General features: G+C 36.5%; 1 protein-coding gene across 1 annotated transcript in view; it reads right to left on the bottom strand.

Moving 5' to 3' along the window:
* Syx16 (syntaxin 16) overlaps positions 1 to 19,365 on the bottom strand; it is a 142,182-nt gene that overhangs the window by 98,944 nt on the left and 23,873 nt on the right. Inside the window, exons 3-5 of the mRNA XM_090396222.1 lie at positions 10,917 to 10,935; positions 6,020 to 6,053; positions 224 to 288 (exon numbers count right to left, since the gene is read on the bottom strand). Coding sequence (XP_090252348.1) covers positions 224 to 288; positions 6,020 to 6,053; positions 10,917 to 10,935 — 118 coding nt within the window. The remainder of the gene's footprint in view (positions 1 to 223; positions 289 to 6,019; positions 6,054 to 10,916; positions 10,936 to 19,365) is intronic.

The raw sequence follows: 19,365 nt of genomic DNA, 5'->3' as shown, positions 1-19,365 counted from the left end.
AAAAATGAAATAAAGTTAATATCAGAAGTAATTGAAACAAACACGTTGCAACTCTCTCTCAGTATCCACTGTCCCTACATTATTTCTAAGATTTGGTAGCTTCCCAACAACAAAAAACCTTCAAACTAACAAAATACTTTCACAGCATTGACACGGACTAAACCTTCAACCAATCAAAATACTTTCACAGCATTGACAAATATGCACTACAAAATTTTGTTACTTTATTCTGATAGCAGCTTTTCTGAAATGGCGATACTTTATCCTGTAAATCGATGTCATCTTTCACTATAAATTTTATACTGTATGTTTTACAATATAAAATTACTTTTGAGGCCTTTACATTTGTCTTTTCTTATCCTTTACAGTTTTAAGTCCTAGATTTTAATCTCATCTTTTATTTAGTTTTAATTTTAAAATTCAATGGAACTCCCTTCATCTTACTGCTCTACATATCACTAATATTATATTTGTTGAACACTATCTGCAATCTCCATTCCAAATTTCAAAGGTTGTTATTGCCAAAGTACAGGAAAGGCAAGCAATAACATCTATATATGCTAATTTCATTAAATTTTTTAAATTAAAAGAGTTGCAGTAAAAAAGATGTGTTCTGATCCAAGGGTGTTCTATAATATAAAAGTTTTGCTTATATATTTATATCAAAGATTACAAAAGGAGCAACATGAACTAAGTTCAGAGACATTATAAAGTCCTTTTATTAAGGTATAATTCTTTTTTTTAGTGAATATGGCAAATTAAAAACAAAATATGTAAATGATGTGAAGCCAGCTAAATAAATTCATAGGGAAAAAGAAAAAAAAATTATTATTCAGGCCTCCATGGAGTCAAAAGACTCATCGTGGGAGGTCCTTCCTAAGAAACACAAAGTCTATCAAGACTCATTGAGGGGAGGCCCTCCCTAAGAAACACAAAGTCTATCATACCACTCCTTAAACTCATTGACCGTTCTCGCTCTCACCATTCCATCAGGCAATGCATTCCATGGTTCAACCACCATATATGCAAAGAAACCACTCCTCATCCTCTTGCTCACAGTTTCCTTTCGTAAATTCCAGGGATGGCCTCTTGTCATCACTCCTTCCCGCTGTTCAACCAAGCGAAAGAACTCCCTAGTGTCAACCCTATAACTACCTCTCAACAGTTTAAAAGTTTCAATCATATCACCTCTTCTTCTTCTATCCACCAAACTCTGCAGTTCACATTCTCTCAGCGGATCCTCATAACTATCATTGTACAGTCCTGAAACCATCTTTATTATCTGCCTTTGTACCCTTTCCACAGTTAATTTATCCCCTTCAAATCCTGGGGACCAAATCTGAGAACAATAGTCCAAGTGTGGTCAGGGTCTTATACAATGTAATGATAAATGTTTTATCACTGCAGGTCAGTGTCCTTCTCATTATTGCAGCAATCCTCTGTGTTACCGTTGCCACCATTGCAATATGTCCCCTAAATTTTAGGTTTCTATCAATCATCAACCCCGGTTCTCTTATCTCCCCTACTTCCTCCAGTATAACACCTCCCACAGAGCATGCAGTGTCCCATCGATGTTTCCCCAACCTCTTTCTCGCATGCAATTCCTGTTTAATATTGTTTATCATCCACTTTACTCCAAATTGTGTCCTCTTGTTCACTCGTGGTATACAACTTACCATTGCACCCTGTCAAATGCCTTCGCTAAGTCTAAGAAAATGGCAGTATATGCCTTTCCCTCATCTAATACTCTTGTAACTTTATCATAAAAGGCTAGTATATTGCTGAAACAAGAGCGCCCCGTCACAAATCCATGTTGACTCTCACAGATAACATTACCCTCATCTGCCCAATGCTGTATACAGTCCTTCACTACTTTCTCCAAGATCTTAACTACTAATGACACACAAACTGGCCTATAATTAGACACTTCCAGTCTGCTACTGCCCTTATTCAATGGCACTATCTTACCTTCCTTCCATTCCATGGGCACCTTTCCAGCAGCCAGACTTTCATTAAAAAGCCAGGTCAAGGCACTGTCAGTTCCCTAGCACATTCTCTCAAAACTCGTGGCAAAATACCATCCAGTGTCCCACAGCTTTATTGACACCCAGAGTACTCAGTATTTGAAACACACTCTCCTCCTGTACCTCTAAACCTCGAACCTGCCCGATCCCTCTAGCATTAAAACTGACTCCTCCAGGATGAAATACTCCAATAAAGTGTTCACTGAACAATTCCACTATGCCTCTGTATCAGTCACTCTATTCCCATTTTTATCCCACAATATCATTCTTCCACAGTCATTTCTCCTCCTACTGGCCACATATCTAAAAAATTCCCTAGGATTTTCTTTGGATCTTAGGGCCAACCTCCTCTCATATTCCAGTTTTCTCTTCCTTACCATACTAGTCACTCTTCTGGCCTGTGTCTTATACTCTTCATGCATCTTCTCTTCACTGTCTCCTTATATCTCTTCCATAGCCTCTTTCTCGCATGCAATTCCTGTTTAATATTGTTTATCATCCACTTTACTCCAAATTGTGTCCTCTTGTTCACTCGTGGTATACAACTTACCATTGCTGCTAATAAATATTCTTTCATAATTTCCCATGCACTAATGATATCCCGGCATTCCAATTCCTCCCTCCATGAAATTTCCCCAAGTTAACATCTTAGACTATTATAATCACTTGCCCTATAATTCCACATATGTTCTCGTCTCTTTGATACTCCTGCATGTCTATTCATTTTCCAAGTCAAAACCATATGGTCACTCTCTCCAACTCGTGGGAGAGATGTCATCTCAGTTATTATCAACTCTTCTGATGCTATAACCAAATCCAAACGCTTGAACCTCTAGTTCCCTCTATTACATGTTGCCTAAGACATTTGTCCCTCAAGAATTCTAGAAATTCCATTCCCTTATTGCTACATGCATCTTCCTCCCCCCAGTTTATACTACTGTAGTTAAAATCTCCCATAACAATCATTCTTCTTGCACTTGCCAAATTCAACTGTCTAAATATTTCCTGGTCCCTACCCTCTGTGCTCCTGGGTCTGTAGCAACACCCCACTAAATATCCTGTATTGCCCACCTCTACCTCACACCATATGCTTTCAAAATCATTAGTGCCACTGCCTTCGAAAGTCTCCACTCTTAAAGGACATAGGTCGTCACTTATCATAAGCAGTACTCCACCATCACGCTTTCCCTTCCTATCCTGCCGAAAAATGCTGTACCCAGCGACTTCTATTCCTGTTATTATATCCTCTTCTATCAACCACGTCTCAGTGATCCCAATTTTTGGGCAGGCTGATGCTATCTGCACCACCAACTCCTCTCCCTTATTCCGGATACTCCTGACATTAGTATAAAACATATAAATGCCGTTGTTTCTATACCCAGCATTATCCCCTCTAGACTCCACTGGGCTCAGTGTTAGCTGATGTAGTCCCCCTTCTCCCAAGTACCTATTCCCACAAGAGGCCACCCCTGCTACCATTCTCACTGGGACACACTGACTTGTTCAAAACAGCAATCTCTCCAGATGCGTACATCCTTCCTCATTCAAATGTAAGCGGTCTCTCGCATACAATTCCTCTCTGACCTCAAACGCACTCCAAGCATCCACATATTCCTGTCCTCTCTTATCACATATTCTAGCTATTATGTCATTCAATATTACTGCTCTTCTGCTTAGCTCATCATTATTATACCTAGGCAACACACACACACACACACACACACACTATCTTTCCTCTCTGTGTCCTCTTTCGTACCACCTCAAGCAAGAATCTTATATCTCTCGCTGCCCTATTTACACCACCACTCAAGTCATTTGTTCCCACCATGACAATCATCTCATCCACCCTTTCACCTTTCTTAACTGCCAAAGCCACACTTTCTATCGTTTCTCCTGGAAAACACTCCTCATGCATCATATCTTGAACACCATGGATCATTGAGTCCCCATGCATTATACCTGTTATCATTTCCTCTCTCCTTTTCTTTCAATCCCAGACCTCTCTCTCATTCCCTCTCTCCTACTGTTTCCATTCTCTCCTCTTCTAGCACTCCCATGCCTCTCTCTCATTCCATCTCTCCTCTTCTAGCATTCCCATACCTCTCTCTCTCTCATTCCATCTCTCCTACTGTTTCATTCTCTCCTCTGCTAGCATTCCCATACATCTCTCTCATTCCCTCTCTTCTACTGTTTCCATTCTCTCCTCTTCTAGCACTTCCATACCTCTCTCTATCTCTCTCCCCCCTACTGTTTTCATTCTCTCCTCTTCTAGTACTCCCATACTTCTCTCCTACTGTTTCCATTTCCACATCCAATTCCATTCTCTCCTATCATTCCCAAAACTCTCTTCCCTACTCCAATTTGCCTTGCATTTATCTCTTCCATTCTCCTAATTTCATCTTTCATACTTCTCCCAAGACATTCCACTTCCTCTTTCAGCTCCTCTATCTCCCTCTGCAGGTCAGTCACTCTTAATCAAAATTCACTCGCCCAAACAAAACCATCTCCTAAACTTTCACAGTCACTCACGCCTTCTACGCTATCAACTATTATTTTCTCATTCATATTTTTTTCTTCATTCTCTCCTATCACACTACTCGTCTTCCAGTATTCATTTCCCATTCCTGGAGCAACAAGGTCGGTTATTGAGATATCTATTGCATTTATTTCCTCCCACTGCCTGCATTTTATGCACACACGTCCCCCCCCCTCTCACAAGCCAGATATCCAATTCCAGAAACACATACATGCCGCAAGTACTGCATGCCACAAACTCTCTTATTATATTGCTTATAATAGAGTTATTAAATGGCGGAGGACTTGGCAACATGCCATTTGCAACTGCAGCTGAATCCGCCATCATTCATTACTGCCGAGGGACTACTAGCGTAATCGTTAATTATTCAAAATAGTGTCAAAATAAATGCTAAATAAGTATTAGGGACTATAAATAAATAAGACAAGTACAAACAATTACAAGCAAAACAAAACATTAATTACACTAAATAAAATTAAATAAAGCTAAATACAGTAATGAAATACATCATTTGTTACTGCTGAGGGACTACTAGCGTAATCGTTAATTACTCAAAATAGTGTCAAAATAAATGCTAAATAAGCATTAGGGACTATAAATAAATAAGTACAAACAATTACAAGCAAAACAAAACATTAATTACACTAAGTAAAATTAATATAACTAAATACAGTAATGAAAACTTAGCTTCGTCTTGTCTTCCACCGTTATGCATCTGACCCCATCTTCTCAGTAACCAAATTACACAACATCATGATGACAACAACTAACAACTAACTAACAAAAAACAACCACTTAAGTATGCTCATATTCCAGAGAAACAATTTAGCACTCAAAAACGGACTATTCACCGATTAAAAATCGCTTTCAGTTAAAATATCAAACTAGCAGTATGCAAGACAGTGCTCAACCAATTTTAATATATGAATCGGAGAATCAGGTTAGAAATAAAAAGTAGATCAAAGACGGGAAACCACCAATAAGGGTAAATAAAAAAATGGGGGGGATAAACAGATAGTATCCATAACAGAACAATATTAAAATGAAGATATCATTTTAGAAGAATACTCATCATTAGTATTTAAGATCGGTAAAAGAACTTACCTATGATATAGCCACTTAACAGAATTTGTAATGAAAGATTCACAAAATAAGTTTTAAGCATGAATTTTAAATATGAGAGAAAAGAAAGACCCAGAGGAAGATCAAGGCAGAGATGCAATGATGCAGTCAAGTTGATTTAGAAGAACAAAATGTAAGACCTTAGCATATCAAACATGACAAATAATTAATTTGTTAGAAAGAAAGCTAGTCAAGAAATACCAAAAAGATATATCTAGGTAGCCCAAACAATTCAGAAGTATTTATAGAAGGCAATATTTTAAAAATGTATTATGACATAAAATTCAGAAAGCAAAATATTATTCTAGTTATTGCAAAAATACAAGAAGTGACTTACACTTTTGCTTAATTTTGGTCATTTCATATTGAATCTGAAAAGAGAAAAATCGGTTAAATCTGTTATCCTGAAAACAATGATAATTTATTTTTGAATACAGCCAAGAAATCAGTCCCGTGAAATCTAGCTATAGTCATTATGAATAACTTAGGTCATATCGGTTCATAATGATGCATGTGTACATATAATATATATAAGTACACAGATTGGATCTCCGATGTTAAAGTACCTACATTTGATGGTATTAACTTGAAAGCAACCATATGCAATTCTCCAAGCAAGATCCTTCCTGTTAGGATATCCTTCGAAATTCAATAAGTTATGAAAGAAAGTGTTGTTGTCAGTACCAGAGTGTTGTAACAGTCTTGGAGTTAAGCACAGAATGTTGTAGTATTCAGGAACAATCTCAGCTTTTGGACCTCTATAATCATTCATTTCAAACTGGGAAAGATGAAAACCCAGGTAATACAGGAGAAGGTCTGCAATATTTTATGGATTTTTGAAACTGTATTGCTTAAATAGCAGAATTTAAGATCATGCTTCTTTGACAGTTGAAGAAATTCCTTTTTAACTTCTTGGTATTGCCTGAACCCAAAAAATTACACAGGCTTACTATATAATTTATCAATTTTTTTATTAATAAAACTAAAGATTACTATATAATTGCTTTTATTCAGCTTCTGTGATTTCTGTAATATTTATTATGTACAATTGAGCAGGAAAGATTATAGTTTCAAATACTATGGCTTTAGAAGAAAAGGAAAGTGGTCCTATTTTCCAGTCTTCTAAGATTTCAGAGTTCTTGAAATGGTAATATTGGTTAAGTGGAGAAGGGAATTCCAAGTATAATGGGGAGTTCTCTCTCTTAGGGTTTAGTCCAAAAGGAATGTCTCCAAGATCCCACTTTCCAAAAACTTTTAATTTTGTCTTGTCTGCATTAGTAGTTAAGCCATTGATCTTGCTGAATTTTTCCAAAATACCAAAAAAAAGATATATATGGAATCATTATCCTTCAAGGTGCCTACTACATCATTGGCATATGCTGATACCTTATTTTCCTTCATAGTTGAAGGAACTGTTATTCCTTGCACAGCATTTGTATTGTCGATTTCCTGTAAGAAAGATTCAAGAACCAATGCAAAGAGCAGTGGACTAAAAGGGCAACCTTGCTTGACTCCTTTCTGAATTTTGACCGGGTCTGACAGGAACCCATTAACTAGGAGGCAGGTAGTTGAATTGGCATAATGCTCCTTTGATAATGGATAGCAGCTTTTTTACTCACATCAATTTGCTAGAGGATGTGGAACAAAAAGGGATGCTGGACATCATCAAATGCTTGAGTAAGGTCTACTGCTAGCATTGGCATTGACTGACTGCTTTTCCATATTAACTAAGCAGAATAGATCACATAAAAGAAACAGATTAAATTCTACTGCTTGGCCTGGAACTCCAATACCTGCATGCTTTTAATTATGGATCTGATTCCCACTTTAAGCCTGTTATTGACAATGCAGAAAAATATCTTGTTGTAGTCAGTATTAAATAGAGAAATAGGTCTCCAGCTGCTGCTTAAAGTGTGATCTCTAGGTTTTGGAATGAGGATGGTATAGCTTACTACAAATTCACTTGCTATGTGTCCTGATGAGAGAAAAGAATTAAACAGTATAACTAGAAAAATAAAATCCCAGACCTCGCAGCAAAGTTCTATCCTTATTCATCAGGTCCTGGGGGTTTTGTTGTCTGACATTTTTTATAAGCTGTAGTAACTTCGGATGCTTTATGGACATGTCAAGCCCATCTTGGATATGAGCAGGAAAACCATTAATGTTCCAAGAGTCATAATTTCCAATAGTACTGATGTCTCAAATGGAATGACAAACACACATCTATAATAAAGCAGCGTATATCTTTGAAAAACAATTTCTGCGCCCAGTATGAAATTGAGAGTCCAACTTATGTCTGGTCACCAGAGCAGGTTTCTGGATTATGTAAAAAAAAAAATCATCATCATCATCAAATTCCTGCCATGTACCCTCATGGGAGTGTACAGGATATGATAGTACTACATGAAAAAATTTACATCATTACTAACTTCCTATCTACAATTTTCCTCCAAATCAGTCTGTTACATTGTCAAGACTCCAACATTATCAGATCTTATATTTCTATCGTCTAAGGCACTTTGTACCGTATCAATCCACCTATATCTTGGTCTTCCTCTGGGTCGTTTTGCTGCCAACCTGGCAGAGAATACTTGTTTTGCTAATCTTTCCTTGTCCATTCTGTTTAAGTGACCATACCACCTGAGATTAGCTCTGATAAAGCGCATTCCTGGATACTGACAATGCCAAGTTCTTTCCTAATATCCTCGTTTTTAATATGATATTGCCATTGATGCCATCTGTTCACGCCTCTAATCTTTCTCAGGACTCTCATATCTGTGGTCTCTAGTCTTTGGTCAAGTGTTTTTTACTTCTGACCCAGCTCTCAGATCCATAAGTTAAAACTGGTTTGAACACTGTCTTGTATACAGCTAATTTAGTGTTCCGACTAATTTCTCTCTTATTCCATATGAATTTATTCAATTGACTTCCCACCATACCAGCTTTACTGATTCTGTTGTCTATTTCTACATTTAATTTACCATCTTCACTAAAAATCGTGCCTAAGGAGCTGAAATGTTTTACTTGTTCCACAGGTTCTCCATTCACAACACAGTCGACATCTTCAATGATTCTGCCTATTTTCACTGTCTTTGTCTTTTTATTGCTGATCTTCATACCATATCTATTACAACAGCTGTTCAATTTAGTCAGAGAATCTTGCAGACTTGTAGTGGATTTATTTAGAAGTATAACATCATCCGTATAAACCAAAGAGCTGACATTAACATCTCCAATTTTGATATCATATTCAATACCACTTTCCTTCATAATGTGATCCATATAGATAATGAATAACAGAGGGGATAATGTACATCCTTGTCTCACACCAGATTTAACATTAAACCATCTTCCTGTACTTCTTTCAATTCTAACTGCTGACTTACAACTCAAATAAAGATTAAGCATTGCTTGATATAATGTCCCGTTGACACCATATAACTGCAGCGTATTGAATAGCTTCTCTCTTGGCACCTTGTCATATGCCTTTTCCAAATCGGCAAAATTTAAATACAGATCTTAGTTATATTCCCATGCTTTCTCGACTATTTGTCGTAAAGTGAAGATCTGATCCTGACAGCCTCTATTTGGCCTGAATCCAACTTGTTCTTCATCAAGCTTTTCTTCCACAATTCTTCTCAACCGTTCCGCAAGTATACTTGCATAGATCTTGCCAGGAACACTCAGTAGGGAAATACCTCTGTAATTCTCACATTCAGTTTCATTTCCCTTTTCATATATGGGTACTATGAGAGCTCTACTCCAATCATCGGGAATTCGTCCCTCTGTCCAGGCTTTCTGAACTATGCAGTGCAGCCACTGTAAGACTCTTATACCACCATACTTCAGCATTTCTGGTCGAATACATCTACTCCTGCTGCCTTTCCACATTTCAAGCCTTTGATGGCTTTTTTCTACTTCAAGTATGGATATGTATTCCTGACTGCATGCCTGGTCAGTGTTTTTTTTATCACTGTGCTCAGGACTCATCACTGTTTGTTTCATTTAGCAGTTTTTCAAAGTAATTACTCCATACCTCAAGGATATCTTTTTCTCCCGTTTTCACGTCACCTTTATCATTCCTAAGCTTCTTCAACAACCTCCAGAATATTTTGCCACCTTCTTGATATTTATTTTCTATATTCTTACCAAAGTCCTCCCATGACTTTTGTTTAGCATGTGAATTTGTGCACATTTTTATGTTGGAACATGGTGTTAGTAATAACCAGTCCATGTCCTGAGCAGAAATCCAACAGATATTTGCCATTATTTGCTTTGCTCTTTTCTCCAAATTTTCCCAAAATATTTTTGTATGTCTCACAATCATTTCCTACTCTGCTATTTAGATCCCCAACAAGGACCAACTTTTCCTTTTTCATTGTGTCAGTTGCTTTTTCTAAAGCGTCAAAAAATTCCCCGACTTCTACCTTAGTAGAACCTTCTGTGGGACCATAGGCACAAATAAGCCTCATTGTCCAGTTCCCATTCTCATATTTGCCCACATTACTCTACTTGAGACTGACTGCCATTCAAGAAGATTAGCCTCGTATTTTGTGTTGAATACTATGGTTACTCCTTCTTTTCCTTATTGCCATTTCCTGAATATAATATTTTGTATTTATTGCTCAGAAAGATTTCACCAGTTTTGGTCTTTTTTGTTTCAGTCATCCCTATTATGTTGATCTGGTACTTATCTAATTCTTCAGCTAGCTTCATTTCTTTGCCATTCAGACTTCTTATGTTGATAGTACCGATCTTTAACTCTGGTATGTTGAGTTGGGGTTTGTTTTCAGATTTGTTCCAGTAGCTGATTTTTTGCTGTTCTCCCTGGTTCCCTGGCGAAAACAACGGGGGCCTTGTTTAACCAGGTGACGCCCCAGCCAGCATGAACTTTTGTCATGTTGTACCATCATTTTTTATTTTGGTTTAACCAATAAGAATACAATTAGGTCAGAAGCCCTGATCGGTTCTCCACATTCCTTTAAAGGCTATGTGGAGGTCTCCTCTCAGTTATATAGCTTTGACCTTTAAGCACCCCCCCCCTAAAAAAAAATCACAGAGTACTAATATAGTAAAGGTAAGCAATGACACCTTTCGTGGGTAGGCATTACATAAAAAAAATTAAAAATAAAAATAAATCATGTGAGACTTATTTTGTTCATTTTAAGATTTCATCACAAACCAGTGAAATTAAATTATCAGTTTAACTATGTTATTCAAAATAAAAAACTTACCTCCTCTACATCATCCATCCTAAAAAGAGAAAATTCCATAATTAAAAAAAAAAAGTGTTAATATAAATATATAATATAGTAAAAGTCAGTTAATATTGTACTTAAAAAACAAACTAGAAATCTTATTCTTTGCTTATTCTTATTCAGCAGTTCTTCCTGTCTGTCTATAGTAAGCCCACGTAACAAGAAAAGGACTTCACAAACTTTCACACTACATGTAATTTATTTTCACAATTTTATGATGTGCCCTGTTCTTGTTACATGGGCTTACTATAGACAGACAGGAAGAACTGATGACATCTGCATTTATGAACATAAAAAAATACATCCGGCACTATCATTATGGCAGGTCGGGTATCGAGCAATGCCTTGGATACCACTTCACACAGGATCAACTGGAAGAAAACGAAAGTGCTACACAGAAGTCATAAGTTAGAGAGAATGTGCTTGGAAACAACAGAAGCTTTAAAACATACTCCAAACCTCAACAAGTATGGCTGTATAAATTTACAAAAAATTGGAGGAATAGTCATTTTAAGATCTAATTAATATTTGTTTTCTCTCTTTATCCAACATAGATGGCACCTAATCAGGACTTTAGTTCCTTGTGTTGTCCATTACGATTTTTTTTTTAAACTAGTCCCACTTACCAAATTGTTTTTGTTTCACACACTGTGACAAACTTTTTGGTACTATGAAGATGCTGGATATAATACCAGCGAAATATCAGCAAATAAGTTAATAAACATTTTCTTATCATTCTGTGCTATTATTATTATTCAGGCCTCCATGGAGTCAAAAGAGTCATCGTGGGAGGTCCTTTTTTAAGAAACACAAAGTCTATCATACCACTCCTTAAACGCATTGACCGTTCTCGCTCTCACCACTCCATCAGGCAATACATTCCATGGTTCAACCACCCTATATGCAAAGAAACCACTCCTCACCCTCTTTCTCACAGTTTCCTTTCATAACTCCCAGGGATGGCCCCTTGTCATGACTCCTTCCAGCTGTTCAACCAAGCAAAAGAACTCCCCCAGTGTCAACCCTGTAACCACCTCTCAACAGTTTAAAAATCTCAATCATATCACCCCTCCTTCTTCTATCCACCAAACTCTGCAGTCCACACTCCTTCAGCCGATTCTCATAACTAACATTGTACAGTCCCAACACCATCTTTGTTATCTGCCTTTGTACCCTTTCCACAGTTAATTTATCCCCTTCAAATTCTGGGGACCAGATGTGTGTTATATCAATAATGTGAAAATAAATAAAATAACAATATATTATAGCATTATGACTAATAATAATAATTTACTAATTTGATAATGACTAATGGGGGGCTTTAATTTAAATTAAAAGAAATTCATTTCCACACAGATATAAATGCATATCCTGAACCACTTATAACCAATAAAAAAAATCTGGAAATCAAAGGCAATGGTTATTAGACCCTATATGGGAGGGCATTGCTACAGACCTGGAAGCTCAGTTGCAGAGGATGAAGAAATGCATCACCAATTTAGGCTTATGGATATTAAATTGCCGGCCTGGTTGGCCAAGTGGTTAGCATATCTGCTCTCCAGCCAAAAGGCTGAGGGTTCAGATCCAGTCGTGGGCATGAATGTTTGTGATTGTCTGTGAAAATACCAGTGGTGGTGGGCAGTAGATGGCTTTGGTGTAGTTGTGGTTCTTTGTAACGGTGGAGACAGTGCTGTAGAGTAGGTGCCCTCCCTCGATGAGTCTTTAGACTCCCTGGAGGTGTTACGTAATAATAATAAAAAATGAGTGATTGATCATTATGGGTGACTAATTATCCAAACATTGGTTGTATAGAAGAGAAACTAGTGATAAGAATGAAGGGGAATTTACTGAATTTTTGAGAGACAACTTTCTCAAGCAGCATGTGAAAGAAGGAACTTGAGATCAAAGAGTGTTAATTTGTTCGTAGCGTTAGAAGAAGTTTCTGTTAAGAATATGACTATTTTACCACCAGTTGGTGATAGTGATTATGCCATCCTTCCCTAGAAAGCATCTAATCATACTGATGTTCTCAGTAGAACGGGTTACATGCTGAACTACAAACCTCTAAATTATAATCAACTTAGAAGAATTCTATCTTTGTTCCCATGGTACCAGTTACTGAATGGGAAAAACGTCAGCAATGCATGGGAATCTTTGAAAAAGAAAGTGTTTAAATGAGGCAATATCCGAATGTATCCTTAGTGTTAATGAATAAATAAGTTAAAAAAGAATAATAGTGAAATGGATGTGCAACCTTATTAAACAGAAGATTCACCAGAAGATGATGTGAAAAAATATCATGAGAATAACAGTGAGAGGAATTATGAAACGTAAAAAGCTCAGGCCAAAAAAAAGTAATGAGTATTGTGCAGAAAGCCAAATTGGAATATGTAAAGAAATTGGCTATACAAGCAAGCTAAAGGCAATCATCAAAAGAAGTTTAATTATGCTGCAAACAAAAGAAAGAATGAATGTGGAAGAATAACTTTACTGAATGCAGATGGTACTTTAGTATAAAATAAATTAAAGATACCAAGAAATTACCATATTTTTTGGACGATAAGACATACCCCAAATTTATGAGATGATTTTTAGAAAAAAATATTTTATTATATAAAGATATTTACAAATTCTTACTTAATTTTTATTTATTGTTACAATCATTTGTATTAGCGATATTCAGTTCATCTTCACTCTCAGTACTATCACTCGTCTCGTTAATGTCACCGTTTGTATTGTATTACTTCCATCTGAACTATTGTTGTCACTCCCTTCAAAAACTGCATCATCTTCGGTACCATCCATCACATTACTTATCTCGCATTTCTTAAATGACTTTATAATTGTCTCTTCTTTCACAGCTTCCCATGAATTTTTCACCCAGGTACATACTTCTGAAATTGTTGGCCATTTCATACATCCTGTTGCTGTAACATCATGATTTGGCTTTGCCATCCATTTGTTCCACTTTTCCCGCATAAAATTTTTGAATGGTTTATTAATAGATCCATCCAAGGGTTGTAATTGACTTGTAAGGCCTCCAGGAATGACTAATTCTGTATTCATTTCTTTTAGAAGCTTCTTGGTTAATTCTGTTTTATGTGCTCTGAATTGATCCCACATTAACATTGCAGGCTTTTTAAACAACGAACCTGGAGGTTTTCCCATATCTTTTGTATCCATAATTTCATTCTTGTTTCGTCCATCCAGCCTTTATCTTGAATGTGGATAATGCCACGAGGAATTTCATCTCTCGGTAACGTTTTTCTCTTGAAGATTAACATTGGATGTAGTTTTGTTCTGTCCGTGCAACAAGCTAAAACTACAGTGTAGTGAGTTTTTCCGTGACATGTTGTTTTGATCACTATTAATTTGGTGCCTTTTGAATCTACTGTCCGATTTGAAGGAACATCAAAAATTAGAGGCACTTCATCCATGTTCATAATTTGATTAAGCTCAAAGTTAAATTTCCTTCTTGCTGATATGACAAATCTATAGAATTCTATAATTTTAGCTTCATAGTCAGCTGGCATTTTTTGGGCTAGAGTGGTTTTTGTAAGCATGCATAACCAGTGTCTTTTCATAAATCTAAAGCACCAAAACAGTGATTCGGTAAAATCTAAAATTCCATTAGCAGTTGCCCATCGTTTCACTTCAAAAATTATCATTTTCGTAGAAACAGATATTCCCGTGTTTCGATGATTTGTTACCCAATTTTTCAAATGAAAAATTGGGTAACAAATCATCGAAACACGGGAATATCTGTTTCTACGAAAATGATCATTTTTGAAGTGAAACGATGGGCAACTGCTAATGGAATTTTATTGTTGTCCCTCCCTTCAAAAACTGCATCATCTTCGGTACCATCCATCACATTACTTATCCCGCATTTCTTAAATGACTTTATAATTGTCTCTTCTACTTCTAATTCTGGCCATTTTTCTAGGTGCGAATGGAATGTGTTTTTTGTGTTTACATAGCAGTTTTAATTGTTCCTCGTGTTTTCTCCACTCACGAACCATTTTTTCTGTTGGTGGTGGACCAAAATGTCTTTCTGCTGCTCTGTTTCCATATTGTTTTGCATAATTTATCACATTTAATTTATAACTCACGTTATCTGAAAGTCTTTTTTGTTTTACACTCATTTTTTCTAATTTTAAGATAAAAATTTTAACAACTTATAAAAAATAATTCAAATGAACTGTACAAAAGTGCATATGTTTATACACTAATGACTATTGATGCTCTAAATAAGTGATTCACTCACATGCAGCGAGATAACTTAGGTACCTTGAGTGGCATACTTACTAATTTTATTAACATATTGTGCCAGTAATTGAACTTTGCTAACAGCTTTGGTACAGTGTAAATATTCGTATTTTAATGTTACCTTCAGACCATAAGACGCACCCCAATTTTCAGTCATTTTTTCTATGTAAAAAGGTTCTTCTTATGGTCCGAAAAATACAGTATATAATTGGTTTAATCCTTTATCCAAGTGTAAGCAAATGAGTTTGCCCTGAACTATTTTTTAGGACTGGGGAAACTCGTAATAAAGGTGTATAACTTCACATCACTTGCCTTATGGGATACTAAGGAAGGCGATGTGAAGTAATACACCTTTACTACGAGTTTCCCCAGTCCTGAAAATAGTTCAGATGGAAACTTGTTTGCTTACACTTGGATAAAGGATTAAACCAAGTATATAATTTTTTGGTATCTTTAATTTATAGTATAACCAAGTGGAAACACTTTCAACAGTGGTACTCTAGTGTCAGAAGCTAATACGATTGTTCAATTAATGAGTGTTCACTTTGCTAAGATATATCAACCAGGTGATGTAACATGGCACACAGCGCTACTGCTACACTGAATGAAGAGTTAGAGGTGCATGAAAATTAGGTGGAAGAGCTGTTGCATAACTTGGGTAAGAATCTATCAATAGGGATAGATGGAATATCGGCATGCTTGCTAAATGAATGTTTAAATGAAATGGCTAGACCTTTCACATATAACTTGAGTCTCAGCTCAGCAATGATACCACCACAGGAATGGAAGGAATATATAACAATTACAATGTACAAGAGTGGTGCAAAAATGGCATGTCAAACTAGCAACCTATCTCTGGTGTGGCAGTGAAGATTTTAGAGGAGTTGGTAAGAACTCGCATACAGAAATGGGTAGACAAACAAGCTATACTCTTGAAGCAGCAGCATTGTTTACTCAAGGAAAATCATGCTTTAGCAATTTGCTCACATTTTATAACATGCTACAGTCAGGTTGGATAACAGGAATGGATACACTTTGATAATGTTGGCTTCTCAGGACAATGATAGGACCACACGAAAGGCTGTTGCAAAAACTAGAGAATATGGAATTGGAATATAAACTCTTGACTTGGATCAGTGAATAGCTGACAGACAGATATCAAAAAGTGATATATGGTGGGTGTGAATCTGACAGATTTAAGTGAGCAGTGGTATACCCTGAGGTTCAGTCCTTGGGGCCACTGTTGTTCAATCTTTACATTAATGACATTAGGAAGGGTCTAACTGGAGATGTGCAATTGTATGCCAATGATGTGAAGACAGGCAGGAAAATCAGGAATGCTATTGATATCCAGCACTTAGAAAATGATTTGAATGTGCTGGAAAGTTGGGCAAACAAAAATGGCTATCAGTTTGTTATTAGTAAGTGTCAAGTTCTCACTTTGGAATGATGATATTTCCAGTTGCACATTATATTAGCAGGGTTATGCTACAAGAATCAGATAAGGCTAAGGATCTTGGCATAATGGTAGATAGTAATTTAATGTTCAAAGGTCACGCAGAAAAAGTTACAAATACAACTCAAAGGATAATTGTGATTTTGAAGCATAGCATTACATGTAAGGATAAGGAAGTTATAAGGCCTTGATAAGATTGCACTTGATTATTATTAATGAAGATTTGATCTCTCTGGTTCCAAGGGTATAAAGAAGCTGCAGAAAGGGTGCAAAGGAGAGTTACAAAGATTATGTGGGGATTATGAGATTTAGATTAATAGGACAGATTTTTGTGTATGTAGATTACTAACTCTGGTAAACAGGAGAAAGGGGTGATATGATAGAGTTCTAAAACATCTGAATGGATGTTATAGGATATTGTCTGATGAAATTTTTCTTTATATAGAAGATGGGGAGAGAACACAGGGCATTCATGGAAGTTAAGTTTGTTTGCAGTCGAGAAAAGGGTAAGAGCTAGGTTTTTCTTTCACAGAGCAGTGAGTGAGTGAGTGCATCTAGTGTGAATGAATTAAATGAAGGTACGACAGCTGGTTTGGGTGATGTACAGCCTCTCTCAACGAGTCCTTGACTCCCTGGAGATCTCAGATAATAATATATATATATATTTGAATATAAACCCTAGAATATGTCTGAATGTTTCCTAGCTGTGCTCATTTAAATACACAACAAGGGCAAGCCAACAGGCACTGGATGTATTGTGAGAAAATGCAAAAAGATTACAGTGCTCATAATCAAGTTGTTTAAGTCAGCAATGGCAGAGAATTCCCATTAGAGTATTTCTATTCTGGCCACGATCCCTTTTTTTTTTTAAAGAAAGAGGGATCACAGATTAAAAAAGTTTAAGAACCTGTGCCCTAAAGAAGGTTCCAAAATGGAGGTAGCAAATTAAAGACCAGCAGTATAACCACTACCACTTCCAATACTTTAATGACACCACTCATGAAATACTCATGTACTACATGAGTAGTGGTTAAGATATTGGAAAATGTGGGCAATGACAGAATTAGCAAGGGATGAAAAAGATATAACATTATTAAGAACAGCATGGCTTTGTGAAGATGTCTTATAATAGTAATTTTCTGACTTTCTGCAATAAAGTCACAGATGATTTTCATATGGGAAATTTCATATTAGGAAAGAGAAAAATTACAATAACTTGGGAGAAAGAGAAAAAACATCTAAGTCAGGTACATTATGTGAAAAGGACATTGAGTCTAATTATTATATAGAAATGAATGCCATGGTCAGTAGTATATGCAAATGAGTCATAGAATAGAAGTGGACATTTCGGTGTATTTTTCTATTTCGTGTCTGGATTCCTGATTACGACTGTAAGACATAATTTAACAGATGAATTCAGGTAGCAACTCATCATAAGAACAGAGGTCAGCCAAAGTCAGGTGGAGATAGCAAGATAGTTGTATGCCAATTCCGTGGTTCATAGACTGTGGAACCAATTCAAAAAGTTACAAACAACATCCCAGAGATATAGTGAATAAGTTCAGAGATTACAACTGCAGTGGGTGACTGATATCTACTATAAAAACTGCGGTCATACATTCAGTATACTTGTCGGTTGAGCCTTTTGTTATACTACGTACTTCCACTACCCTACTTTGCCTTTGTATCTTCTTTTAATTAACTATCGTTAATGGTTGACTGACTAAAGCTATGAACTGCTGCCACTATTTATTTCTCTTATCTCTCATGCTCTATAGTCTAACAAATTTATTTGTTTAATAACTGCACCAGTTAGACTATATATATTGGGTGTGAGAGTATAAGGTCTTAAACCAAGTATAATGTCAAGTTAAATATATAATGTTATGCATTAAGGGAAGGGCCACTACCCAGACTAGTTTTGACCTTTATTGAGGTCTCTTCAAAAGGTGGCACACCTTATGGCAACTCCTATAGGTAGAGATGACCTTGCTGTTGCTTCTGCCTGGTATCTCCACATTTGGGCCTGGCTTCCACTGGAGAGACTGCAATAAAGGTCGAAACTAGTCTGGGTACTGGCCCTTCCCTTAATGCATAACATTATACATATCCGCAAGGAGATGTGTTTTGCATTATGGGAGATACTGAGATAGGAGAGATGTAAGCTTGCTCCACCTTTGCAACGAGTTGCTCGGTGTTGTACCACCTTACCCCAGTCCTGAAAATACTTTCAGGCACAAACTTTGTTTGCTCACACTTGGATAAAGGATTAAACTAAATTTATTGTCCTTGCCAGATAAACTAACTTGAGTACCAGTTGAAGAAAGAGTTAGAAAAATTCCTCTAATCCACGACTAGAATCAAACTCAGAAAATTCTTTGAGAGGCCTAGCACTATGGATACAAAAACACCACTTCAACAGGACTACACAGGTCTTTTTTTTTTGTTTTAAATATAAACCCACGAATACCTCTTATCCCCAATAGAAAGCACACGAGTGTTTAGCCCTAATTTTGGAGCCTGAAGGAAATCAATCTTCACAAAAAAACAAAAACTGATTTCACCCATTTTAATGCTTATTGCATCTTTTCATACAATCTTACAATTTCACCATTTGGATGATGATATCAGATAAAGGCATGTATCTGCAGCATAGAGCAATTAGTGTGGCTTTCAACTTAATCATAATATGTCGATGAA

The sequence above is a fragment of the Typopeltis vanoorti genome, chromosome 1, assembly GCF_054136105.1.
Source record: "Typopeltis vanoorti isolate ZY-2024b chromosome 1, IOZ_Tvanoo_1.0, whole genome shotgun sequence".
In the NCBI taxonomy this organism is placed as follows: domain Eukaryota; kingdom Metazoa; phylum Arthropoda; class Arachnida; order Uropygi; family Thelyphonidae; genus Typopeltis; species Typopeltis vanoorti.
The sequence above is the reverse complement of the archived record's forward strand: the minus strand, read 5'-3'. Positions and strand labels throughout refer to the sequence as shown.